The sequence below is a fragment of the Hyperolius riggenbachi genome, chromosome 12, assembly GCF_040937935.1.
Source record: "Hyperolius riggenbachi isolate aHypRig1 chromosome 12, aHypRig1.pri, whole genome shotgun sequence".
Taxonomy (NCBI): Eukaryota; Metazoa; Chordata; class Amphibia; order Anura; family Hyperoliidae; genus Hyperolius; species Hyperolius riggenbachi.
This window is the reverse complement of record NC_090657.1, coordinates 50,544,908-50,564,588: the sequence shown is the minus strand read 5'-3', so window position 1 is coordinate 50,564,588 and position 19,681 is coordinate 50,544,908. Positions and strand designations below refer to the sequence as shown.

The window sequence follows — 19,681 nt, the reverse complement described above, 5'->3', positions numbered from 1 at the left end:
AAAGTTCCAATGTTATTGTTTGGTTAAAAAGGTTAATAAAGTTTATGAAAGTTAATGTTAATGTTAATGAATATCTTGCATTGCTGCTTGCTGGGTTTTTTTTCTCTCTGGGCCATATGCAATTCAGTTTTTCACCTGAGTTTTCTCCAAGGTTGTAATTTTTAATCTGCAAATTAAAATAACGTTCCTGTACTTTTCAACTAAAAAAATGTACTGGAAAAGTAAAATGGAAAATGACTATCAAAATTATTTTTAGCATTTTCTTGCTTTCTGGGGGCTTAAAATGCATTTTATTGACAAATTGAAAAATATCACTTAAAGGGACTCCGAGCAGTGCAGAAACTATGGAAAGATGCATATCATTTTAAAGCTCTCTTTCTCCGCTTTCCAATGATATATAAAGCACCACCCTATGTCTTTTAGTTTTCGCTATTTTCGCGATTGAAATTGCCGCGGGCCGCGATTTCGATCGCAAAAATAGAGAAAACTAAAAGGTGTAGGGCAACGATTAGGTGTCGTCAGAAAGAGGAGAAAGAGAGCTTTAAAATGATATCCATCAAGCCATAGTTATATTGTATTACACAGGACGACACTTTCCCCAGTGTCAGCAGCTCCATTCTGCTGAATTCAGCTGCTGACTTTGACAAAAAGTCGCCTGTGTAATACAATATAACTATGGCTTGATGGATATCATTTTAAAAGCTCTCTTTCTCCTCTTTCTGACGACACCTAAATCGTTGCCCTACACCTTTTAGTTTTCTCTATTTTTGCGATCGAAATCGCGGGCCGCGGCAATTTCAATCGCGAAAATAGCGAAAACTAAAAGGCGTAGGGTGGCGGTTTATATATATATATCATTGGAAAGAGGAGAAAGAGAGCTTTAAAATGATGTGCATCTTTCCATAGTTTCTGCACTGCTCGGAGTCCCTTTAAGAGAAAAGTCAGGAGAAAAAGTGAATTGCATATGGGCCTCTGTTTTTTTCCATCCTTTACCCTTCCAGGTGGACCAAGCGAACGACTGATCAACCAACCAGCTGCAGTACTGATGGTGCATCCTGACAGAAGCATTGCGCGGAAGTGGAAAGTTATTGGAAAGTTTGAAATATTCATTGATGCATAACTATTTCTGGTATCAGAATGAATATTATTTACAGGAAACCGGATGTGCCATGGGAGCCAAGTACGCTCCAAGCGTAGCTAATTTATATATGGGAAGATGGGAGGAGGAAATATTACGAATGGATAGGGATAGAAATGTTGTAGCTTGGAATAGATTCATAGACGACCTGTTTTTTGTGTGGAGGGGATCAAGGGACAATCTCAACAAGTTTTGTAAGAGTATGAATGGTCACTGGCCGGAAATAAAAATCACATGTAATATTAACACCACTAAGGTAGAATTCTTAGATCTGAATATAAAAATTGAGGGGAGGGAGTTAGTGACTAACACCTATTTTAAGCCCACAGATAAAAATGGATACATACCCAGGGAGAGCTGCCACTATAATCAGTGGCTTGATAATATACCAAAGGGACAGCTGATGAGAATCAGGAGGAACTGTTCCCGGGTGGAGTATTTCAGGGAACAAAGTGAACTGGTAATTCAGGGAAAAGGGGTATGGTGAAGGGTTATTACGTTTAGAGGTGGAAAAAGTTGCACAAATGAATCGGGATGAGCTACTGATTAATAAGAGCAAAGTAACAAGAAAGTGCGAGGAGTTTGATATACTGTTGGATTACAATAGTCAGTATCGAGATGTTGAAAAAATTATAAGAAAGCACTGGAATATTTTGCAGCTGGACCCTACCCTCAAAAAAGCTGTACCCGAAAAGCCTAAGTTTGTTTATAGAAGAGCCCCCAATTTGAAATCAAGATTGGTTAATAGCTTTATTGAACCCCCTGGGAGTACAACTGGGGATTTACTGGGACAAAAGGGTTTTTTCCCATGTAGGGGGTGCAGGGGATGCAGAGAAATCAAGCCAGTAAGAGGGAACCAAGTAACCTCCAGGAACACGGGCAAAATATGGGAAATTAAACAATGCATAACATGTAACACTGGTGGGGTCGTGTATGTGCTGTGGTGCCCCTGTGAGCTAGAATATATAGGCAGAACCACCAGGGCCTTATACAAATGCATTGGGCAGCATATATACAATATAACTAAAGGTCTACAGACACATAGTGTATCCAACCATTTTGGGCTGGTACATGGATCGGACCCCAGTAACTTAAAAGTTTATGGGGGTGGAAAAATATGTGAGGAAGTGGAGAGGTTCCAGTATGGTAAAAAAAATATCGAAAGCTGAGGGAAGATGGATATATAGAATTTTGGCTCCCTACCCCCGGGGGGGGGGGGGGGGGGGGGGTTGGGGGGGGGCTGAATTTAGAATTCGACCTAAATTGTTATCTAACCACAGATATATATATGTAATAGGAGCAAGGGGAGGGAAATAATGAGATTGGGAGGGATTGTACTTGAGGGTGAACGCTTGGGGAGTATTTTTGAGACAATGGAGATCTCATGCAATATAATGGCACAAAAATATTATATCAGATAAGTGGGTGCTGACCTTAATGGAGTGAAATAATTGTAATCTGCACGATATCACTAATAAAAAGGTTTAGTGCCACTGGGAATCTGTAAGTTAGTGGTGTTGAGCATTATATAAATTGGCCACTAGATGGCAGGAAATCGGGGATTTTTAACATAGATGGGATTTATGCATGTTATATTTTGTTTTTATAATTTTTAATTAAATGTTTATTGTGAAGCATGGAGTATGTAAATGGCAAAGGTGTCTGGCAAAAATCGACCATGAAATCAATTAAATTGGACTAGTTTGTATAATAACAAAAGATGCTGAATAGAAATAGTAATGGTGGCGGCCATATTATTGTAGTCTAGATGCCATTGAGAAGCGTAGTTAATACAACAGAGGGCGGAGCGCATTGCAGTATAAGAGGGACGTGACGCGCTAGTGACGTCAGCCCCTGAGGAGTCCGATTGGACGAAACGCGTAGGGCGGAGCTACGTCCGTGCGCGTCTGACGTCACTGCAATAGAGCGAAGCCGGAATTACCTTACTGGTTGGTGGGGAATCGGGAGCCTGAGGCGGACGGTTGCTGAGGGAGTGCGGGATGCCGTGCCCAGTCGGATGCCAGGACAGACCCCACTGCCAGGACATATGATGTGCAATATTTCAAGACAAACTATGTGAGTGCGCATTTGTAGCGCGGATGGCTTTTACTTTTATGGCATAATACGCTATGATGGTCTTATCTATTTTATGTTCCATACATGGTGGAAATTTTTATCCAAGTATTAAAGCAGTATTGAAGATTGAAAGTGCCAGTGGGGTGATTTATACCATAACATGCTAGATCCACCTGGTTTCTGAGGTGGCAACAATTTGGTGAGTGCAATCTATTATTGGGGAGCGGTCTCACAAGAAGTGCACTATTTCACTATCACTTGGGTGTTTTTTATACTGTGACAGAATTACGCTATGTATAGCGACCTTTTGTTTTGTAGGTTTGATTGGTGATCGCAGCTCAGCAGAATAAGAGAGAAGTCATATGGGAGGATGGGGAACGCGCGAGACACCAGGGAACTGTATAGTGGAAGGATGGGGATAACCAGACATCAGGGAACTGTATAGTGGAGGGATGGGAATAACCAGACATTAGGGAATTGTATAGGGGAGGTAGTGGGGTCACTAGACACCAAGGAACTGTATAGGGGATGGAGGGGGGGGGGGGGTCACTAAACACCAGGGAACTGTATGGGTAGAGGGCCACTAGGCATCAGGGAAATGTATAGGGGAAGTAGGAGGGGCCAATAGACACCAGGGAACTGAATGGGTAGAGGGCCACTAGGCAATAGGCATCGGGGAAATGTATAGGGGAAGTAGGAGGGGCCAATAGACACCAGGGAACTGTATGGATAGAGGGCCACTAGGCAATAGGCATCAGGGAAATGTATAGGGGAGGTAGGAGGGGCCAGTAGACACCAGGGAACTGTATAGGGATGGAAAGTGACAAATTGAAATCAGGGATACAGGGAAGGATGTAAAGGTAGCCATACATCAGGTGACTTGGTGGGTGATCGACCATCTAATTAGATTATTATAATCGGATCAGGTAAAAATCAGTGCCGCCAAGGGCATGATCGACGATGCGACCAATTCTGGGCCAAAATCGGTTGCATGTATTGATCAGACATGCTAGATCGGTGCGGCGCAGTAATGGAGTGCGATGGAACCGCAGGCGCTGTCCCCCCTCCTATATATTGGTGCCCCATGCAGTATACTTTACCTGTCAGTGTCCACCACTGGCTCCATGCTCTGACCTCTGTCCGCATACACACACCACAGGAGGTTGTTGCCGTAACTTGGGCGAGTGTGCGACAACATCATCAGGCAAAGTATACTGTACTGCGAAGGGCACATTTTGTGTGGCTGATATTGTGGTGAAACCCCTCCCACAGTGTGATGTCATGACCATGGTCCTGACTGTTTACTGTCTGTGAACTTTGTAGCATTGTGGGAAATACAGGTAACTGTTTTTTCTAACTGCCAAGCAAGCAGCATCTTGTATGAGTATCTCCTTTGAGGCCTTGTTCACATTGCGTTCGATTCGCGTGTCCGTCCGCGGTGGCCTTATTTTGAGGCGTTTTTTCTTTCCAATTCCCGGCGCTCGGGTGGGCGATTTTTTTGGGGGGGTTAGCGGCTTCCGACGCGTTTTCCCCGAGCGTTTTGTTAATTCACTCCGACGCAAGTCAGGAGGTGAACTCTTTGATCCGGAAAATACAAAGTATTTTTTCTTAAAACCGCGAATGCAATCGATCCACAAAGCGGTTTTGTGAGCGTTTTGCGTTTTTCCTATACCTCCCATTATAGCAAAAATGCCCTAAAATGGCTCAAGCACCGCTTTTGAAAACGGACAGCGCACTGAACGCTCTAGTCTGAACTACACCATAGCACAACATGGTGTAAGCGCTTTCTGAGCGTTTTCAGAAAAACGTCCGTGCTTAGATTTTCCAAAAACCGCCTCTAATGTGAAAGGCTGAGTCCTATGGGAGAAAAGTGCTATATAAATGTTACTGTTGTCTCCCTCTGTGTATACAATACAATAACATTTGTAAAGCGCTTTTCTCCCATAGGACTCAAAGCGCATTATGGAACTCTCAGTAACAAACATTCCGTACAGAATACCTGGCAGAACTAAAGATGTCACCACCAGTGATAAATTTAAGAATGTAAATCAGGGAGAGGAAAGATTTCACAATGGGCAAACACTGACTAAATAATCTATATAAATTAATATTGTAAACAATAAGCCATTTTATTCATTATGTTATTTTCTCTACAGTTCCTCTTTAACCACTTCACCAATGAGGGGTTTTACCCCTTGAGCACCAGAGCAATTTTCACCTTTCAGTGCTCCTTCCATTCATTCGTCTATAACTTTATCATTACTTATCGCAATGAAATGAACTATATATCTTGTTTTTTTCGCCACTAATTAGGCTTTCTTTAGGTGGGACATTATGCCAAGAATTATTTTATTGTAAATGTGTTTTAATGGGAAAATAGGAAAAATGTGGGGAAATTTTTTTTTTCAGTTTTTGGCCATTATAGTTTTTAAATAATGCATGCTACTGTAATTAAAATCCATGAAATTTATTTGCCCATTTGTCCCGGTTATTACACCGTTTAAATTATGTCCCCATCACAATTTGGCGCCAATATTTTATTTGGAAATAAAGGTGCATTTTTTTCAGTTTTGCGTCCATCCCTAATTACAAGCCCATAGTTTATAAAGTAACAGTGTTGTACCCTCCTGACATAAATATTTAAAGAGTTCAGTCCCTAAGGTAACTATTTATGTATTTTGTTTTTAATTGTAATTTTTTTTTTGTTTTTATTGCCCAAAAAAAAATAAAAAAAAATTTGGGGAGTGTGGGAGGTAAAGGGTTAATTTATAATATAAAACCATGTATTTATATATGAAAAATGTCTTTGGGTGCAGTTTTACTATTTGGCCACAAGATGGCCACAGTACTTTTTTGTGAATGTGTTCTGTAAGCGTAGGAAGTACGCTTACAGGAAGTGTTATGAAGCTGGGAAACTTTTTTTTTTTCACAATGATCACGCTGCTTCTCATAAGAAGCAGTCGATCATTGCTGAGGGGCTTAGATCAACGAACGGGAATGTTTTTCCCGTTCATTGATCTCCGAGCGAGCGGGCGGCGGTGTGCACGAGCACAGAAGCGCACGAGCGAGCGGGAGTGCGGACAGCGGCGGGGGGTGCGTGTATCTACGCCCCTGGTGGGGAAAGGGTGTTAAAAGGGGCGTAGATACACGCACCTGTGGTGGTAAAGTGGTTAAACAATACCAGTTCCCTGGCATCCTGCTGATCTCTTTGGCTGCAGCAGCGTGTGAATCACACACACCTGAAACAAGCATGTGGCTAATCCATTTGGACTTTCGTCAGAAACACCTGATCTGCATACATGTTCAGGGTCTATGACTGAAATTATTAGCAATGGAGGCTCAGCAGGGCAGCCAGACAATCAGCATTGTTTACAAGGAAATAAATATGTCAGTCTCCATATCCCTCTCGCTTCAGTTGTCCTTTAACACTATATTCATGGGCAGTTTACTGTTCCTTTTGTGCAGAGGCAGGGAGCATGCTGGGATGTGTAGTCTCCATGAATGGGCTTTGCTTGATCTGCACAGAGGATACTCCCAGAATCCTCCTCTCCAGGATGCTGGGCATGTGCAGTGTGACACAGTGGAGCCCTGGCTGGCTGCAGACCTAAGCCTGTGTGGGTGGCGGGTGACTGCTGTATCCTCCTGTCCTTCTCCTCCAGTGCAGAATGAGATGCACAGCAGTCACTCTGGCACAGCTGGGTCCCCCAGCAGCACTGCAGTGATTTTACGCTGTGCACATCGCTGGCCGCTTCGATAATTACACGTCAGCGGAGAGGATTATCAATAGGATTCCATTGCAGATTCCCACGTTCTATTTTTGGAAACAATAATCGCTGCGTTAGGCGGACAGCGTTCCGGGGGGCTGGAGGTGGAGTGATTCCTATAAATTGCTGGATGCGACTTTACCGCGGCAACCAAGACAAGGTGAGTCATACAGACATATCATTCATGTGCTTGTCACTTTATAGAAGTGGTATTTATTTCACCATAATCATTATTTCATCGATATAAAAACACCCATAAATGATCCCTCATTTTTCTGCAAGTGTGCGTGAGATAAAGCAACTATTCTTAATAAAATTCTGCTTTCATTAAAAGAAATTGCTATAAGCACAGGTGGGTGCTGCAGAAATATTTTAGTAAGTTAATGCTATTAAAAAAAAGGATCTTTTCATATAACCTGGCAGTCAGACACACATTACAGTTAAAGAGGAGAATGAAGAGGATGAATATAATTGCTTATGGTTTACAATATTTATAGATTTTACTCAGCATTTGCTCCTTCTAAATGCTTTCCTCTCCCTGATTTACATTCTTAAATTTATCACTGGTGGTGACCTCTTTAGTTCTGCCAGGTGATCTGTACGGAATGTTTGTTACTGAGAGTCCTATGCACAGAGTGAAATACTGCTTGCTTGGCTGTTGGAAAAAACAGTTATTTCCCACAATGCAATGAGGTTCACGGACAGCAAACTGTCAGGACCAAGGTCATGACATCACACTGTGGGAGGGGTTTCACCACAATGTCAGCCGTACAGCTCTATTGGAGAAAAGGTAAAGATTTCCCGTGGGAAAGGGGGTATCAGCTACTGATTGGGATGAAGTTAAATCCTTAGTTGCAGTTCACTTTTAAGCCTGATATACACTTTCAATTATGATTGGCCAATTACTAACCAATGTATTACCACCTCCATTTAGTAGGAGGCTCGACAGATATTGAATACTATGAACAGAATTGTATAGGTAAACCCACACAGGGCTGCTCAAATCCGGATCTGGGAGACATCCGGATAGTTCTATCCGGATATCTCCCAGTTACCTGTGCAGGGTGGGCGGGGGTGAAATCTTACCTGTCTGACGTCTTCTTCGGCCCGTCACTTGGCGCCTCCCACGATGCGGTCCAAGCGGCGGTCACATGATTACAAACACTTCCTCCTTCAAGGAGGAAGTGTTTGTAATCACGTGACGCCCATGGAGCGCATCGCGGGAGGCGCCGAGGGATGGACGAAGAAGACGTCAGACAGGTAAGATTGACCCCCCCTGCCCACCCTGCACAGGTTTACTGGGAGATATCCGGATAGCAACTATCCAGGTATCTCCCGGATCCGTATTTGAGCAGCCTTAAACCCACATACTACATGGAGGTGGTAAAATTGGTCAGTGATTGGCCAACCATAAATGAAAGTGTGTACCAGGCTTTATTGGGCTTCCTTGTAGCTATGTCAACAATACTTTGCTGGAATAACGACTGCCGGGAAAGTCTCATCTTCCCAGGGCCGGGCCGAGGCAGAGGCTGGAGAGGCTCCAGCCTCAGGGCGCAGTGTAGGAGGGGGCGCAGAAATCATTCGGCTGTCATTGCTAATTGTGTTAGAAGCAGAAAGAAATAAGAAAAGAGGATACATAGCAGTGACTGCAAGCCAGATAACTAGAGATTAAGGTGTCGGGGGGTTGGGGGCCCTGTGGCGCCTCTTAGTCTAATAGCAATCAGTGTGTGACGGCTGGTGTGGCAGGGATGGGGGGGCGCACTTTGGTGTCTCAGCCTTGGGTGCTGGAGGACCTTGTCCCGGCTCTGATGATCTTCCTGTTTGCTTACTAAAGATACTATACACGCATGGATTACCACCCAGTGTGGCAAACAAAGTGCTCCCTCTGATCTGAATCTGACCAGAGAGGGATTGAATCCTTCCACACACTGTTCACCACTATACTACCAACACTACAGGCTGAAGCCAGCCTAGCTTGCCTGGGAAGGATAAAAGGCTAGGTGGCCATGCAGCCATTCCTGCTAACCTAAAGCTTACTTGTGTCTTACAACACATTGGCTTAAGACTTTACCAAATCCAATGCTCCAATATGGAGAAGCTTCTCTGTTTGCTGTTTTTTGTTTTGTTTTTTTCTTTAAAGAGACACTGAAGCGAAAAAAAAACTATGATATTATGATTTGTATGTGTAGTACAGCTAAGAAATAAAACATTAAGATCAGATACATCAGTCTAATTGTTTCCAGTACAGGAAGAGTTAAGAAACTCCAGTTATCTCTATGCAAAAAAGCCATTATCTCTACGACTTTCAAAGTCGTGGAGAGGGCTGTTTTCTGACTTATTATCTCAACTGTTAGTTAACTATTTACTTTTCCTCTGGCAGAGGAGAGGTCATTAGTTCACAGACTGCTCTGAAAGAATCATTTTGAATGCTGAGTGTTGTGTAATCTGCACACATTAGAGAATGATGCAATGTTAGAAAAAAACACTATATACCTAAAAATAAAAATATGAGAATATTTTCTTTGCTGCTAATCTTCTAGTAATTATTCATAGTACACAACCAATTCATTATATCATATATATTTTTTCGCTTCAGTGTCTCTTTAAGTGTGGTGTCACAGTTCATGCAAACAGTCAGGATGCCGGGGTCCTCACCCACCCCGGCTTCACACACCTGGTCCGCCGGTGCTCAAACACTCCGTGGCTCACCACTCCACCAATATGTTACGATAACAAAGATACGAGGTCGGCACTCCACTGGCGATAATAAACTTGCGTTTATTGGAAAAGCTGCAAACACGACATGTTTCCTCAAGGTGACCCCGAAACATGTCGTGTTTGCAGCTTTTCCAATAAACGCAAGTTTATTATCGCCAGTGGAGTGCCGACCTCGTATCTTTGTTATGGTGTCACAGTTCACTCATCTCTTCAACTACAAGAAAGGCCCAGGAGTAGTCTTAGCTACCGTAATATCTATGTTAAGGCAGGGCCCTTCTAACACTTCCTCTTACAGGGCTATGGAAACCGTTTTGCCCATGCGATAAAGTAAAGCGAGGTGCAAAAATGAAATCATGCTTAGCAGAGGATGGTTTTAATCCATCAACCTCTGGGTTATGGACCCAGCACACTTCTGCTGCACCACTCTGCAGTCTGCTTACATTTGTATACAATCTTTAAGTTTAAGAAGGGTACATTAGTTCCCTTCACAAAACACAAAAGGCAAGGGCATCCCTGGGTGGGCTTGAACCACCAACCTTTTGGTTAACAGCCAAATGCACTAACCAATTGTGCCACAAGAACTGTGTGTATGTTGTTGCTGCTAAATGGCTATCTAGTCCCTAAGACTACTCCTGGGCCTTTCTTGTAGTTGAAGAGATGAGTGAATTGTGACACCACACTTAAAGGGGAACTGAAGTAAGAGGTATACGGAGGCTGCCATATTTATTTCCTTTTAATCAATACCAGTTGCCTGGCAGCCCTACTGGTCTATTTCTCTGCAGTAGTATCTGAATAACACCAGAAACAAGCATGCAGCTAGTCTTGTCAGATCTGACTTTAAAGTCTGAAACACCTAATCTGCTGCATGCTTGTTCAGGGGCTATGGCTAATAGTATGAGAGGCAGAGGATCAGCAGGGCTGCCAGGCAACTGGTATTGCTTAAAAGGAAATAAACATGGCAGCCTCCATATACCTCTCTCTTCAGTTCCCCTTTAAAAACAAAACAAAACAAAAAAACAAAAAACAGCAAACAGAGAAGCTTCCCCATATTGGAGCATTGGATTTGGTAAAGTCTTAAGCCAATGTGTTGTAATGACACAAGTAAGCTTTAGGTTAGCAGGAATGGTTGCATGGCCCCCTAGCTTTTCATCCTTCCCAGGCCAGCTAGGCTGACTTCAGCCTGTAGTGTTGGTAGTTTAGAGGTGAGCATAGCTGCCCTCCAAGCAGTTGACCTGGGTCCGATTCCTGGCAAATGTATGTGAGCTTGCTTTTGACATCCTACAAATCCCTGCTTTCATGCAGACAATGGGTTAACATCCTGTGTTAACAAATTAGCTATTCTGCTGAGGCAGCGAGCTGACAGATCAAATTATACTTGTGATTAGTTACATGAATTGGACAGGCTAAACTCTCTAAATACATACAGGATGCATTTCTCTGTGTCCTTCTGTCCTGTGTTAAGAGTTCATGACCACTTTGAAGTGGACCTGAAGTGAGAGGGATATGGAGGCTGCCATATTTTTTTCCTTTTAAGCAATACCAGTTGCCTGGCTATCCTGCTTTTCAACTGCCTCTAATGCTTTAAGCCATAGACCCTGAACAAGCATGCAGATCAGATGTTTATGACTGAAGTCTGACCCAGTTATCTGAATGCTTGTTTCAGGTGTGTGATTCAGACACTACTGCAGCTAGAGATCAGCAGAACTGCCAGGCAATCTGCATTGTTTAAGGAAAGAAAGGAAAGAAATATGGCAGCCTCCATATACCTCTCACTTCAAGTCCACTTAAAATTGTAATTCTGCAGCCTCTTCTTCCATGTACAGCTCCCCTCTTCCATGTGTCGGTCCATATTTGCAGCCATTCTTACCCATTTACACAAGCCGTCCCCTTAGGGTGCCGCTGCCCAAGGCCTTTCCAGATATACTGTATAGGCCAAGACACCTACTGATTCTGGCAGCCATCACATCAGACTGGTGGATGGAACAGCATAATATTTACCAGCTGGGGCCATTTCCTTCCATTATTTTTCTTAGTGTGATTATTATCTGAAATGATTCATTTATACACTGTAGTTGTGACGGTACAGACTGAACAATGTTATGAAAGGATATACTATAGTTTCACAACTATAAACTATATACACCATTTATCCTCAATTTAGACATTACAATAAAAAACAAATATGAAATTATTCTCACTCTATCCACTAATTTAGATTGCAACATCCCATTAGTGTCACGGGAATAAAATCCCTCCCGGCTAACTACTGTATATACATTGCAAAGATAAGAGCAATTTTAAAGCTCGCTCATCTCCCATTTTTTTGCTCTGGTCTCAGCTGGGAACTCAGTCAAGCGTACTGACAAGAATAATATGTGGCTACACCTGGGCTGTGAGCATTCATTTGGCATACTAATAAACAGTACTTCTAGATGTGAATAGTCCAACCTGCATGAATGAAAATATATATGCACATGCTCTTAGAGGAAACCAGAGACAATATAAAACATTTTATACAGGGCTGTGGAGTCGGAGTTGGAGTCGAGGAGTCGGAGTCGGGACAATTTTGGGCACCCGGAGTTGGAGTCGGAGTCGTGGTTTCAGAAACTGAGGAGTCGGAGTCGCATGATTTTTGTACAAAATCCACAGCCCTGTTAAGTATTAGACTAAGGAGTCGGAGTCGAGGAGTCGGAGTCTGAGCAATTTTGGGTACCCGGAGTCGGAGTCGTGGTTTCAGAAATTGAGGAATCGGAGTTGGAGTCCACAGCTCCACAGCCCTGATTTTATACACACCTGGGGCTTCCACCAGCCCCATCCGCATGGATCGTTCCCACGCCGCCGTCCTCAGTCTTTTCCCTCTTCGGTACCAGGTCCCGTAACTTCAGCCAGTCGCAGTCAGTCTGCGCAAGAGAAGTGTGCCCTCTACGTATCTCTCTGGCCCTTGCATCAGACAGGCTGCAACAGGCCGACATTACGGGACACGGTACCGAAGAGGGAAAAGGGTGAGGGCGGCGGTGTGAGAGCGATCCATGTGGATGGGGCTGCAGGAAGCCCCAGGTATGTATAAAAATTTTATTTTATTGTCTCTGGTACACTTTAAGGTCCATACCCACTAAACTATTTTTACGCACATGAGTTTGCGCGTGAATTTTTTTGTGATTTTTCACAACATCGTTAAAGTTTATTAAAATGATCATTAACAAAGGCCGATTGCGCACGATAATTGTTTGCTTTGAACGACTGCCATGATGGATCCAATCATGGATAGGCGTCGCCATTGACCCCCACATTAATTACAGCAATCGTTCAAACCTGTCATTTGTTCCTGCGTTTGCGGAAGATGGGAACGATAGTTAATTGGATTGTTCATCGCCGCGTGTACCCCCCCCCCCCCCAATTCAATTTCCACGGTCTTGTGGCAAGTATCTATACACACACTTCACCACATCAGAAACAGGTGATAAACAACAGGTAGGCTGTGATTCATTTAAAAGAAATGTCTCAATGATGGAAAAAGATGATTATTGATCATGTAGGCAATAATCGATGTTAGTCATTTAAATGGATCGATCATTTGTCATCGCTGGATACAAACTACTCCCATGTGGCGAATTTCACACTTCCAGGTCCTCCTCATCTTCACACTCCTGCTAATGGTTTGATTGGCAGACCGTTGTGCTCAAACGTCGTTCACTCATCGCAAACCGTTGGGATCACACGTTTTTCAATGACGGTGAATGAGTGTGTGTATGGACCTTTAGTGAAACATCTTCCTCAGTGACAGCTGCCACCATAGAGACATACCCCTCAGGTGACAAACCTCTCATTCCCGCATCAGGTCCCTCAGGTGACAGAACGCTCAATCACAGACTACACCACATGTGACAGATCCTCCCAACATCAGACCCCTCAGTGACAGACATGACATCCCCCCCATGGAGACATACCTCTCAAGTGCCAGAACCCCCTTCCCTAACAGACCCCTCAGTGGCAGACTATCCCCTCTCCCATGTGACAGAACATCCCTGTGAGACCCCTCAGTGACAGAACCACCCTAGTGACAGATACTCTCTCCCTCCCCCCCTTCCTTTCCGCCAGCACTCCTACCAATGACAAACAGCCCATATAACCTATGGCCTCCCCTGTAAAAGGAGACATTAGACATGGGGAGGGGGAAGAGCTGAGCCCAACCACCAGGCTGCTCCTACCTGGTCCAAGCTGAGCAGTAGCAATACTTCAGCTGGGAGATCTTCACAGGAAAGAGCTGGTCAGCCATGTATAATACGCTCCGCCTCTTGTGTGTGTTTCCTCTCAGGCTGCTCTAGCCTTAGCCACGCCCATCAGAGCCTCCCCCACCCCTACCTATGCTTTCTATCATAGTACATCTCACTGACATGCTTAGGGTACCCAAGGTGGGAGGGAAATGGAGGCTGACATGGGCCTCGATTCATCATTGTCTTTGAGATAACTTTTTCCAGTTTGTTAAATTACCGAATTCGAAGTTTATCAATCTCTAGTTGTATTCATCAAGGTTTTTTCGCATTCGGTGTGAACTCGATAAAATATAACAACCGATAACAATTCGATAACCATTTGGTAACGTGTCGATATTTCTATTTTACAGCGGTAATTTAACACAAGGCCATAAGATTCCCATGGAATTGTGGGTAAAAGGCAGTGCTTTGAACACTACAGTGCAGCTAGCAAATTGGTTAACCCTGGCACTGCCTGTGTTCTCTTACAAGATGATTCAAGTGAAATGCAGATGTCTTGTTATAGCAAATAAAGCCATTCTCTTGCAAATTGATATGGTTCTAGACAGGGGCATAACAATATACCCTGCAAGGGATGCAGCTGCAGGGGGACCCAGAAGCTGCAGAGGGCCCCGTGGAGGATGAGTCTCTTTTCCATGTCCTTAGAGACTGACAACTAAGGGTATGGAGAAAAAAAATTCTGCTCTCTACACATTTTTTCTAATGACTGCATCTGCTCAGCCACTGATAAGGAATTGTACAAAGTTTTGCAGACACAGATTTGCAGACAGTCCCTATTCAGTGTTCAGTAGGGTCAAGGGGGGCCCCCATCCAAAGTTTTGCAGGGTGGCCCAATGAGTTCCAGTTACACCACTGGTTCTAGACCTTATTCTTGCCCTTCTGCGCCTTTGAATCACTCTCAGCTGATACATAACCACTTCAAATAGCTCCATCTTCTCTGTCAGCGATGATCTGACAGGAATAACGACAGAGCAGTGAAGGAGATAACTAATCCTAAATGTAACGCTAAACCACGCCCACTTTCATTTTCATGAATTGCACTTTCTTCCGTTTTAGCGAATCACTAACGAATGATTACCGAATTATTAACGAATGGTCGCTAACAGCTGTAGATACATTTGATGAATCCTGAAATCAACTTAACGAATTCGGTATTTTACCGAACTGTCGTTAACCAATTCGATAATTCTTGATAAATCGAGGCCATGTTCTTTTAAATAATGCACATTGCCTGGCTGTCCTGCTGATCCTCTGCCTCTAATACTTTAAACCCTAGACCCTGAACAAGCATGTAGCAGATCAGGACCCGTATGCAATTCACTTTTTCTCCTGAGTTTTCTCCTAGGCGAAATAACTTTTCAGCACTTTGCAATTTAAAAAGTATCCAAAAGTAGGTGAGAAAGTAATATCAATATTATGTTGAGTATGTTTTTGTTTGCTGATGGTTTAAATGGCATTTTATTGTCAAGTTTGAAAATATCACCCAGGAGAAAACGCAGGAGAAAAAATTAATGGGCCCAGATTTCTATGACAAATCTGACACAATTGGCTGCATGCTTGTTTCAGGAGTGTGATTTACATCCTACTGACCAGATAGATCAGCAGGACAGCCAGGCAACTGGTATTGTTTAAGAGGAAATAAATATGGCAGCTTTCATAGATCTGAAACCTCGGGTTCCTTTTAAGTCCACCAGCCACTACCCTGCACCTCACATTGCTCTCTGCCATAGTTTCTCCTGACAATTGTCCTACTAGGTGTAAGTAGGTAGGAGGTTAGTGCTAGGTGTAGGTGAGGGAGACTTTTGTGTTGGGGTAGCTAGGCAGGAGGTCAGTGTTAGGTGTAGATAGGGTGGTTAGTGGTGGGTGTGGGTAGCGGGGAGGTTAGTGGTAGGTGTGGGTAGGGGGGGGTTAGTGTTAGGTGTAGTTAGGGTGGTTAGTGGTGGGTGTGGGTAGGGGGGAGGTTAGTGTTAGATGTAGTTAGGGTGGTTAGTGGTAGGTGTGGGTAGGGGGGAGGTTAGTGTTAGATGTAGTTAGGGTGGTTAGTGGTAGGTGTGGGTAGGGGGGAGGTTAGTGTTAGGTGTAGTTAGGGTGGTTAGTGGTGGGTGTGGGTAGGGGGGAGGTTAGTGGTAGGTGTAGTTAGGGTGGTTAGTGGTGGGTGTGGGTAGGGGGGAGGTTAGTGGTAGGTGTGGGTAGGGGGGAGGTTAGTGTTAGATGTAGTTAGGGTGGTTAGTGGTAGGAGTGGGTAGGGGGGAGGTTAGTGTTAGATGTAGTTAGGGTGGTTAGGTGTGGGTAGGGGGAGGTTAGTGTTAGATGTAGTTTGGGTGGTTAGTGGTAGGTGTGGGTAGGTTAGTGTTAGATGTAGTTAGGGTGGTTAGTGGTAGGTGTGGGTAGGGGGGAGGTCAGTGTTAGGTGTAGATAGGGATGAGGTTAGTGTTAGATGTAGTTAGGGTGGTTAGTGGTAGGTGTGGGTAGGGGGGAGGTTAGTGTTAGATGTAGTTTGGGTGGTTAGTGGTAGGTGTGGGTAGGGGGAGGTTAGTGGTAGGTGTAGATTAGGGATGGTCGCAATTGCCGATTTCCGATTCTGCGATTTCCAATTCCGCCTTCTGCCAATGCAGATTTCCGCTATGGCTGTATTCCGACGATATTTAGCAGTATTTCGGTATTCCGATTTCTGCGGATTTCCGGTTTGTACGAAAAATTCTACCACTTACTGCACTACAAATCCTCATTCTCTGATTGGCTTATTCATTTTGTGTCTTCTGATTGGCTTAAAATTGCCGACTATTAGTAACTCTTCACAGTCCCTCGTCCAATCAGCACAGTGTCATATGTAGAAAATAGAAGTGTATCTTCAACCGCAGAAATGAGACTCCACAGCTTTCAATATGGCCAAGCTGACCACCAATGGTGAATTATTACATGTAATTGTTTTACCTCCCCTTACCTGGCTTGGAATACTCCAGTAGGTTTAGCAATTGAGGTGGGGAGGGGTCATCCAGGACACTCCCAGATAGCTGATGCAAAAAGTTTTGGAAACAGGCACACAAGCCAAGCAACCAGTACCTTGGGAGTGCGTACAAAGGCACGTGTGTATTTATTTCTGCATATGTGGCCTCTTTATCTTGTAGAAAAGGTGACACAACAGACTTTTGTTAACCTCCCTAGCGGTACTGACAGATTGTCCGTCCAAACAAAACATGCTGTGAACAGTATAAACGTGCATACACATCAATACTCTCCTGCACTGTATACTAGACCCTTGCTTGACACATTTTGGCAAGTTACAGGAAAAAAAAGTTATAAAAATTAATTTTATCACTTTTTGCACAGAAATCCTTTTGAAATTGAACGCCAGGGAGGTTAAACCTTGAAAACCGTCTATACGTTTTAATGATTTTCTATTCTGTTTTCAGCTCCAATGGGCTGCCAGGAGGTGCATGCGGTGACTTTACTGGCGTTTGTATGTGGAACGGCATCCGTGTCTGGGCTTTTTGCCGCCACTTTGCTTCCTCAATGGCGGCAGATGCAGCTGTACACCTTCAACAGGAATGAGAAGAACCTGACGGTGAGCATGGGATTGTGGGTAAAGTGCACCCGCTTAGAGTGGAGCAGAGACTGCATGATCTACGACAGGGACTGGTACGCCAGCGTGGACCAGCTGGACATCCGCATCCTTCAGTTCGCTCTGCCCTTCAGCATTATGACGGCCGCCTCGGGGCTCATCCTGTGCCTGATTGGCATTTGTAACACCACTTTCAGCTCCACCGTGCCAAGCCTGAAGATTGCCAAATGTTTGGTCAACAGTTCCGGCTGCCATCTTGTGGCGGGAATGCTGTTTTGCCTGGGCGGGGTCATGAGCCTTACTCCGTCTGTCTGGGTGATACTCTACAACAGCATTCTGAACAGCAAGTATGGCCCATACTTCTCCTACGATATTGCCGTCTTTGTTGCCATCGGTAGCGCTGGTGGGATGTTCTTCACTGCGGCACTCCTGTTCATATGGTACTGCAACTGCAAGTCCCTGGCAGCTGCATACTGGGAGCCCCTCTACTCTCAGATCCCCAACATGGCCAATTACATTCCCCCGTCATACTCCTCGCAGTCCCATCTTTCACCCATCGAAATAGACTTTCCCGTCACCTATACGGTGTAGCCGAGGTGTGGGTAGGTCTGTCCAAACGGAAAAGGTATCAAAGAAAAAGCAAAGATTAAAAATGCCTGAAGTGGAAGGGATATAGAGGCTGCCATATTTATTTCCCTCTAAACTATACCAGTTGCCCGGCAGTCCTGCTAATCTCTTTGGCTGCAGTAGTGTCTGAATCACACATGAAACAAGCATGCGTCTAATCCAGTCAGAAACATCTGATCTGCATGCTTGTTCAGGGTCTATGGCTAAGAATATTAGAGGCACAAGATCAGCAGGACACCCAGGCAGTTTGCATTGTTTAAAGAAAAAGTGAAGTGAGTGGGATATGGTGGCTGACATGTATTTACTTTTAAAGGACAACTGAAGCGAGGGAGATATGAAGGCTGCCATATTTATTTCCTTTTAAGTAATATCAGTTGCCTGGTTATCCTGCCTCTAATCCTTTTTTGCCACAGCCCCTGAACAAGCATGCAGCAGATCAGGTGTTTCTGACAATATTAGCTGCATGCTTGTTTCTGATGTGATTCAGACACTACTGCAGCCAAAGAGATAAGTAGGACAGCCAGGCAACTGGTATTATTTAAAAGGAAATAAATATGGCAGCTTCCATAACTCTCGTGACAGTTATCCTTTAAAGGATACCCGAACTGAAATGTGACATAATGAGATAGACATGTGTATATACAGTGCCTAGCAAACAAATAACTATGCTGTGTTCCTTTTTTTCTTTCTCTGCCTGAAAGAGTTAAATATCAGGTATGCAAGTGGCTGACTCAGTCCTGATTCGGACAGGAAGTGACTACAGTGTGACCCTCACTGATAAGAAATTCCAACTATAAAACACTTTCCTAGCAGAACATGGCTTCTGAGAGCAAGAAAGAGGTAAAAAAGAAAAAGGGGGGGGGGGGAATTTATCAGTGAGGGTCACACTGTAGTCCCTTCCTGTCTGAGTCAGGACTGAGTCTGCCACTTACATACCTGATATTTAACTCTTTCAGGCAGAGAAAGTAAAAAAGGAACACAGCATAGTTATTTATGTGTTAGGCACTGTACATACACAAGTCTATCTCATTATGTCCAATTTCAGTTCGGGTATCCTTTAAGTCTGTTTGGTATGTTTGAATGCAACCCCCTTTCCTTTTTTTACCCCTTAAATGATATTTAAAAGTGAAATGAATATGGAAGCTGCCATCATTACCCTCTTTGGACCAATTACCTGGAAAGCATGCTGAGCTTTTGACTTCAGGTATCTTAGATGTACACATCTGTTACAAACACGCATCCAATATTATTTGCATCATTTCAACCCAGTGATTCGTAAAGTATAAAGCTACAAACACACTCAGGTAAGGTGGTGCCTTGGGTAATAATCTAGAGTGTGTAAAATAGTCATCCTCTTTCCCCGTTGCCTAATTTAAGGTTGCACATAAAAAAAATACAATAGTATATGGGAAAATGTAAAAGCAAAAAAAACAAGGGGGTTCAGAAGTGTGACACTGGGAGGGAGGCACCCCAAAGGATGTATAAAATTATTAAACTGTTAAAAAGTCAAGAAAAACTGTAA

At 43.8% G+C, this 19,681-nt stretch overlaps 1 protein-coding gene across 1 annotated transcript; it reads left to right on the top strand.

Annotated features, from left to right (window-relative positions):
* Positions 1–6,796: 6,796 nt before the first annotated feature.
* Positions 6,797–18,788, top strand: LOC137542361 (claudin-12-like). The gene is made up of 2 exons (XM_068264205.1): positions 6,797–7,138; positions 17,384–18,788. Exon 2 carries the CDS (start codon positions 17,389–17,391, stop codon positions 18,121–18,123), a length of 735 nt encoding a protein of 244 aa, XP_068120306.1. The 5' UTR covers positions 6,797–7,138; positions 17,384–17,388; the 3' UTR covers positions 18,124–18,788.
* Positions 18,789–19,681: the final 893 nt, after the last annotated feature.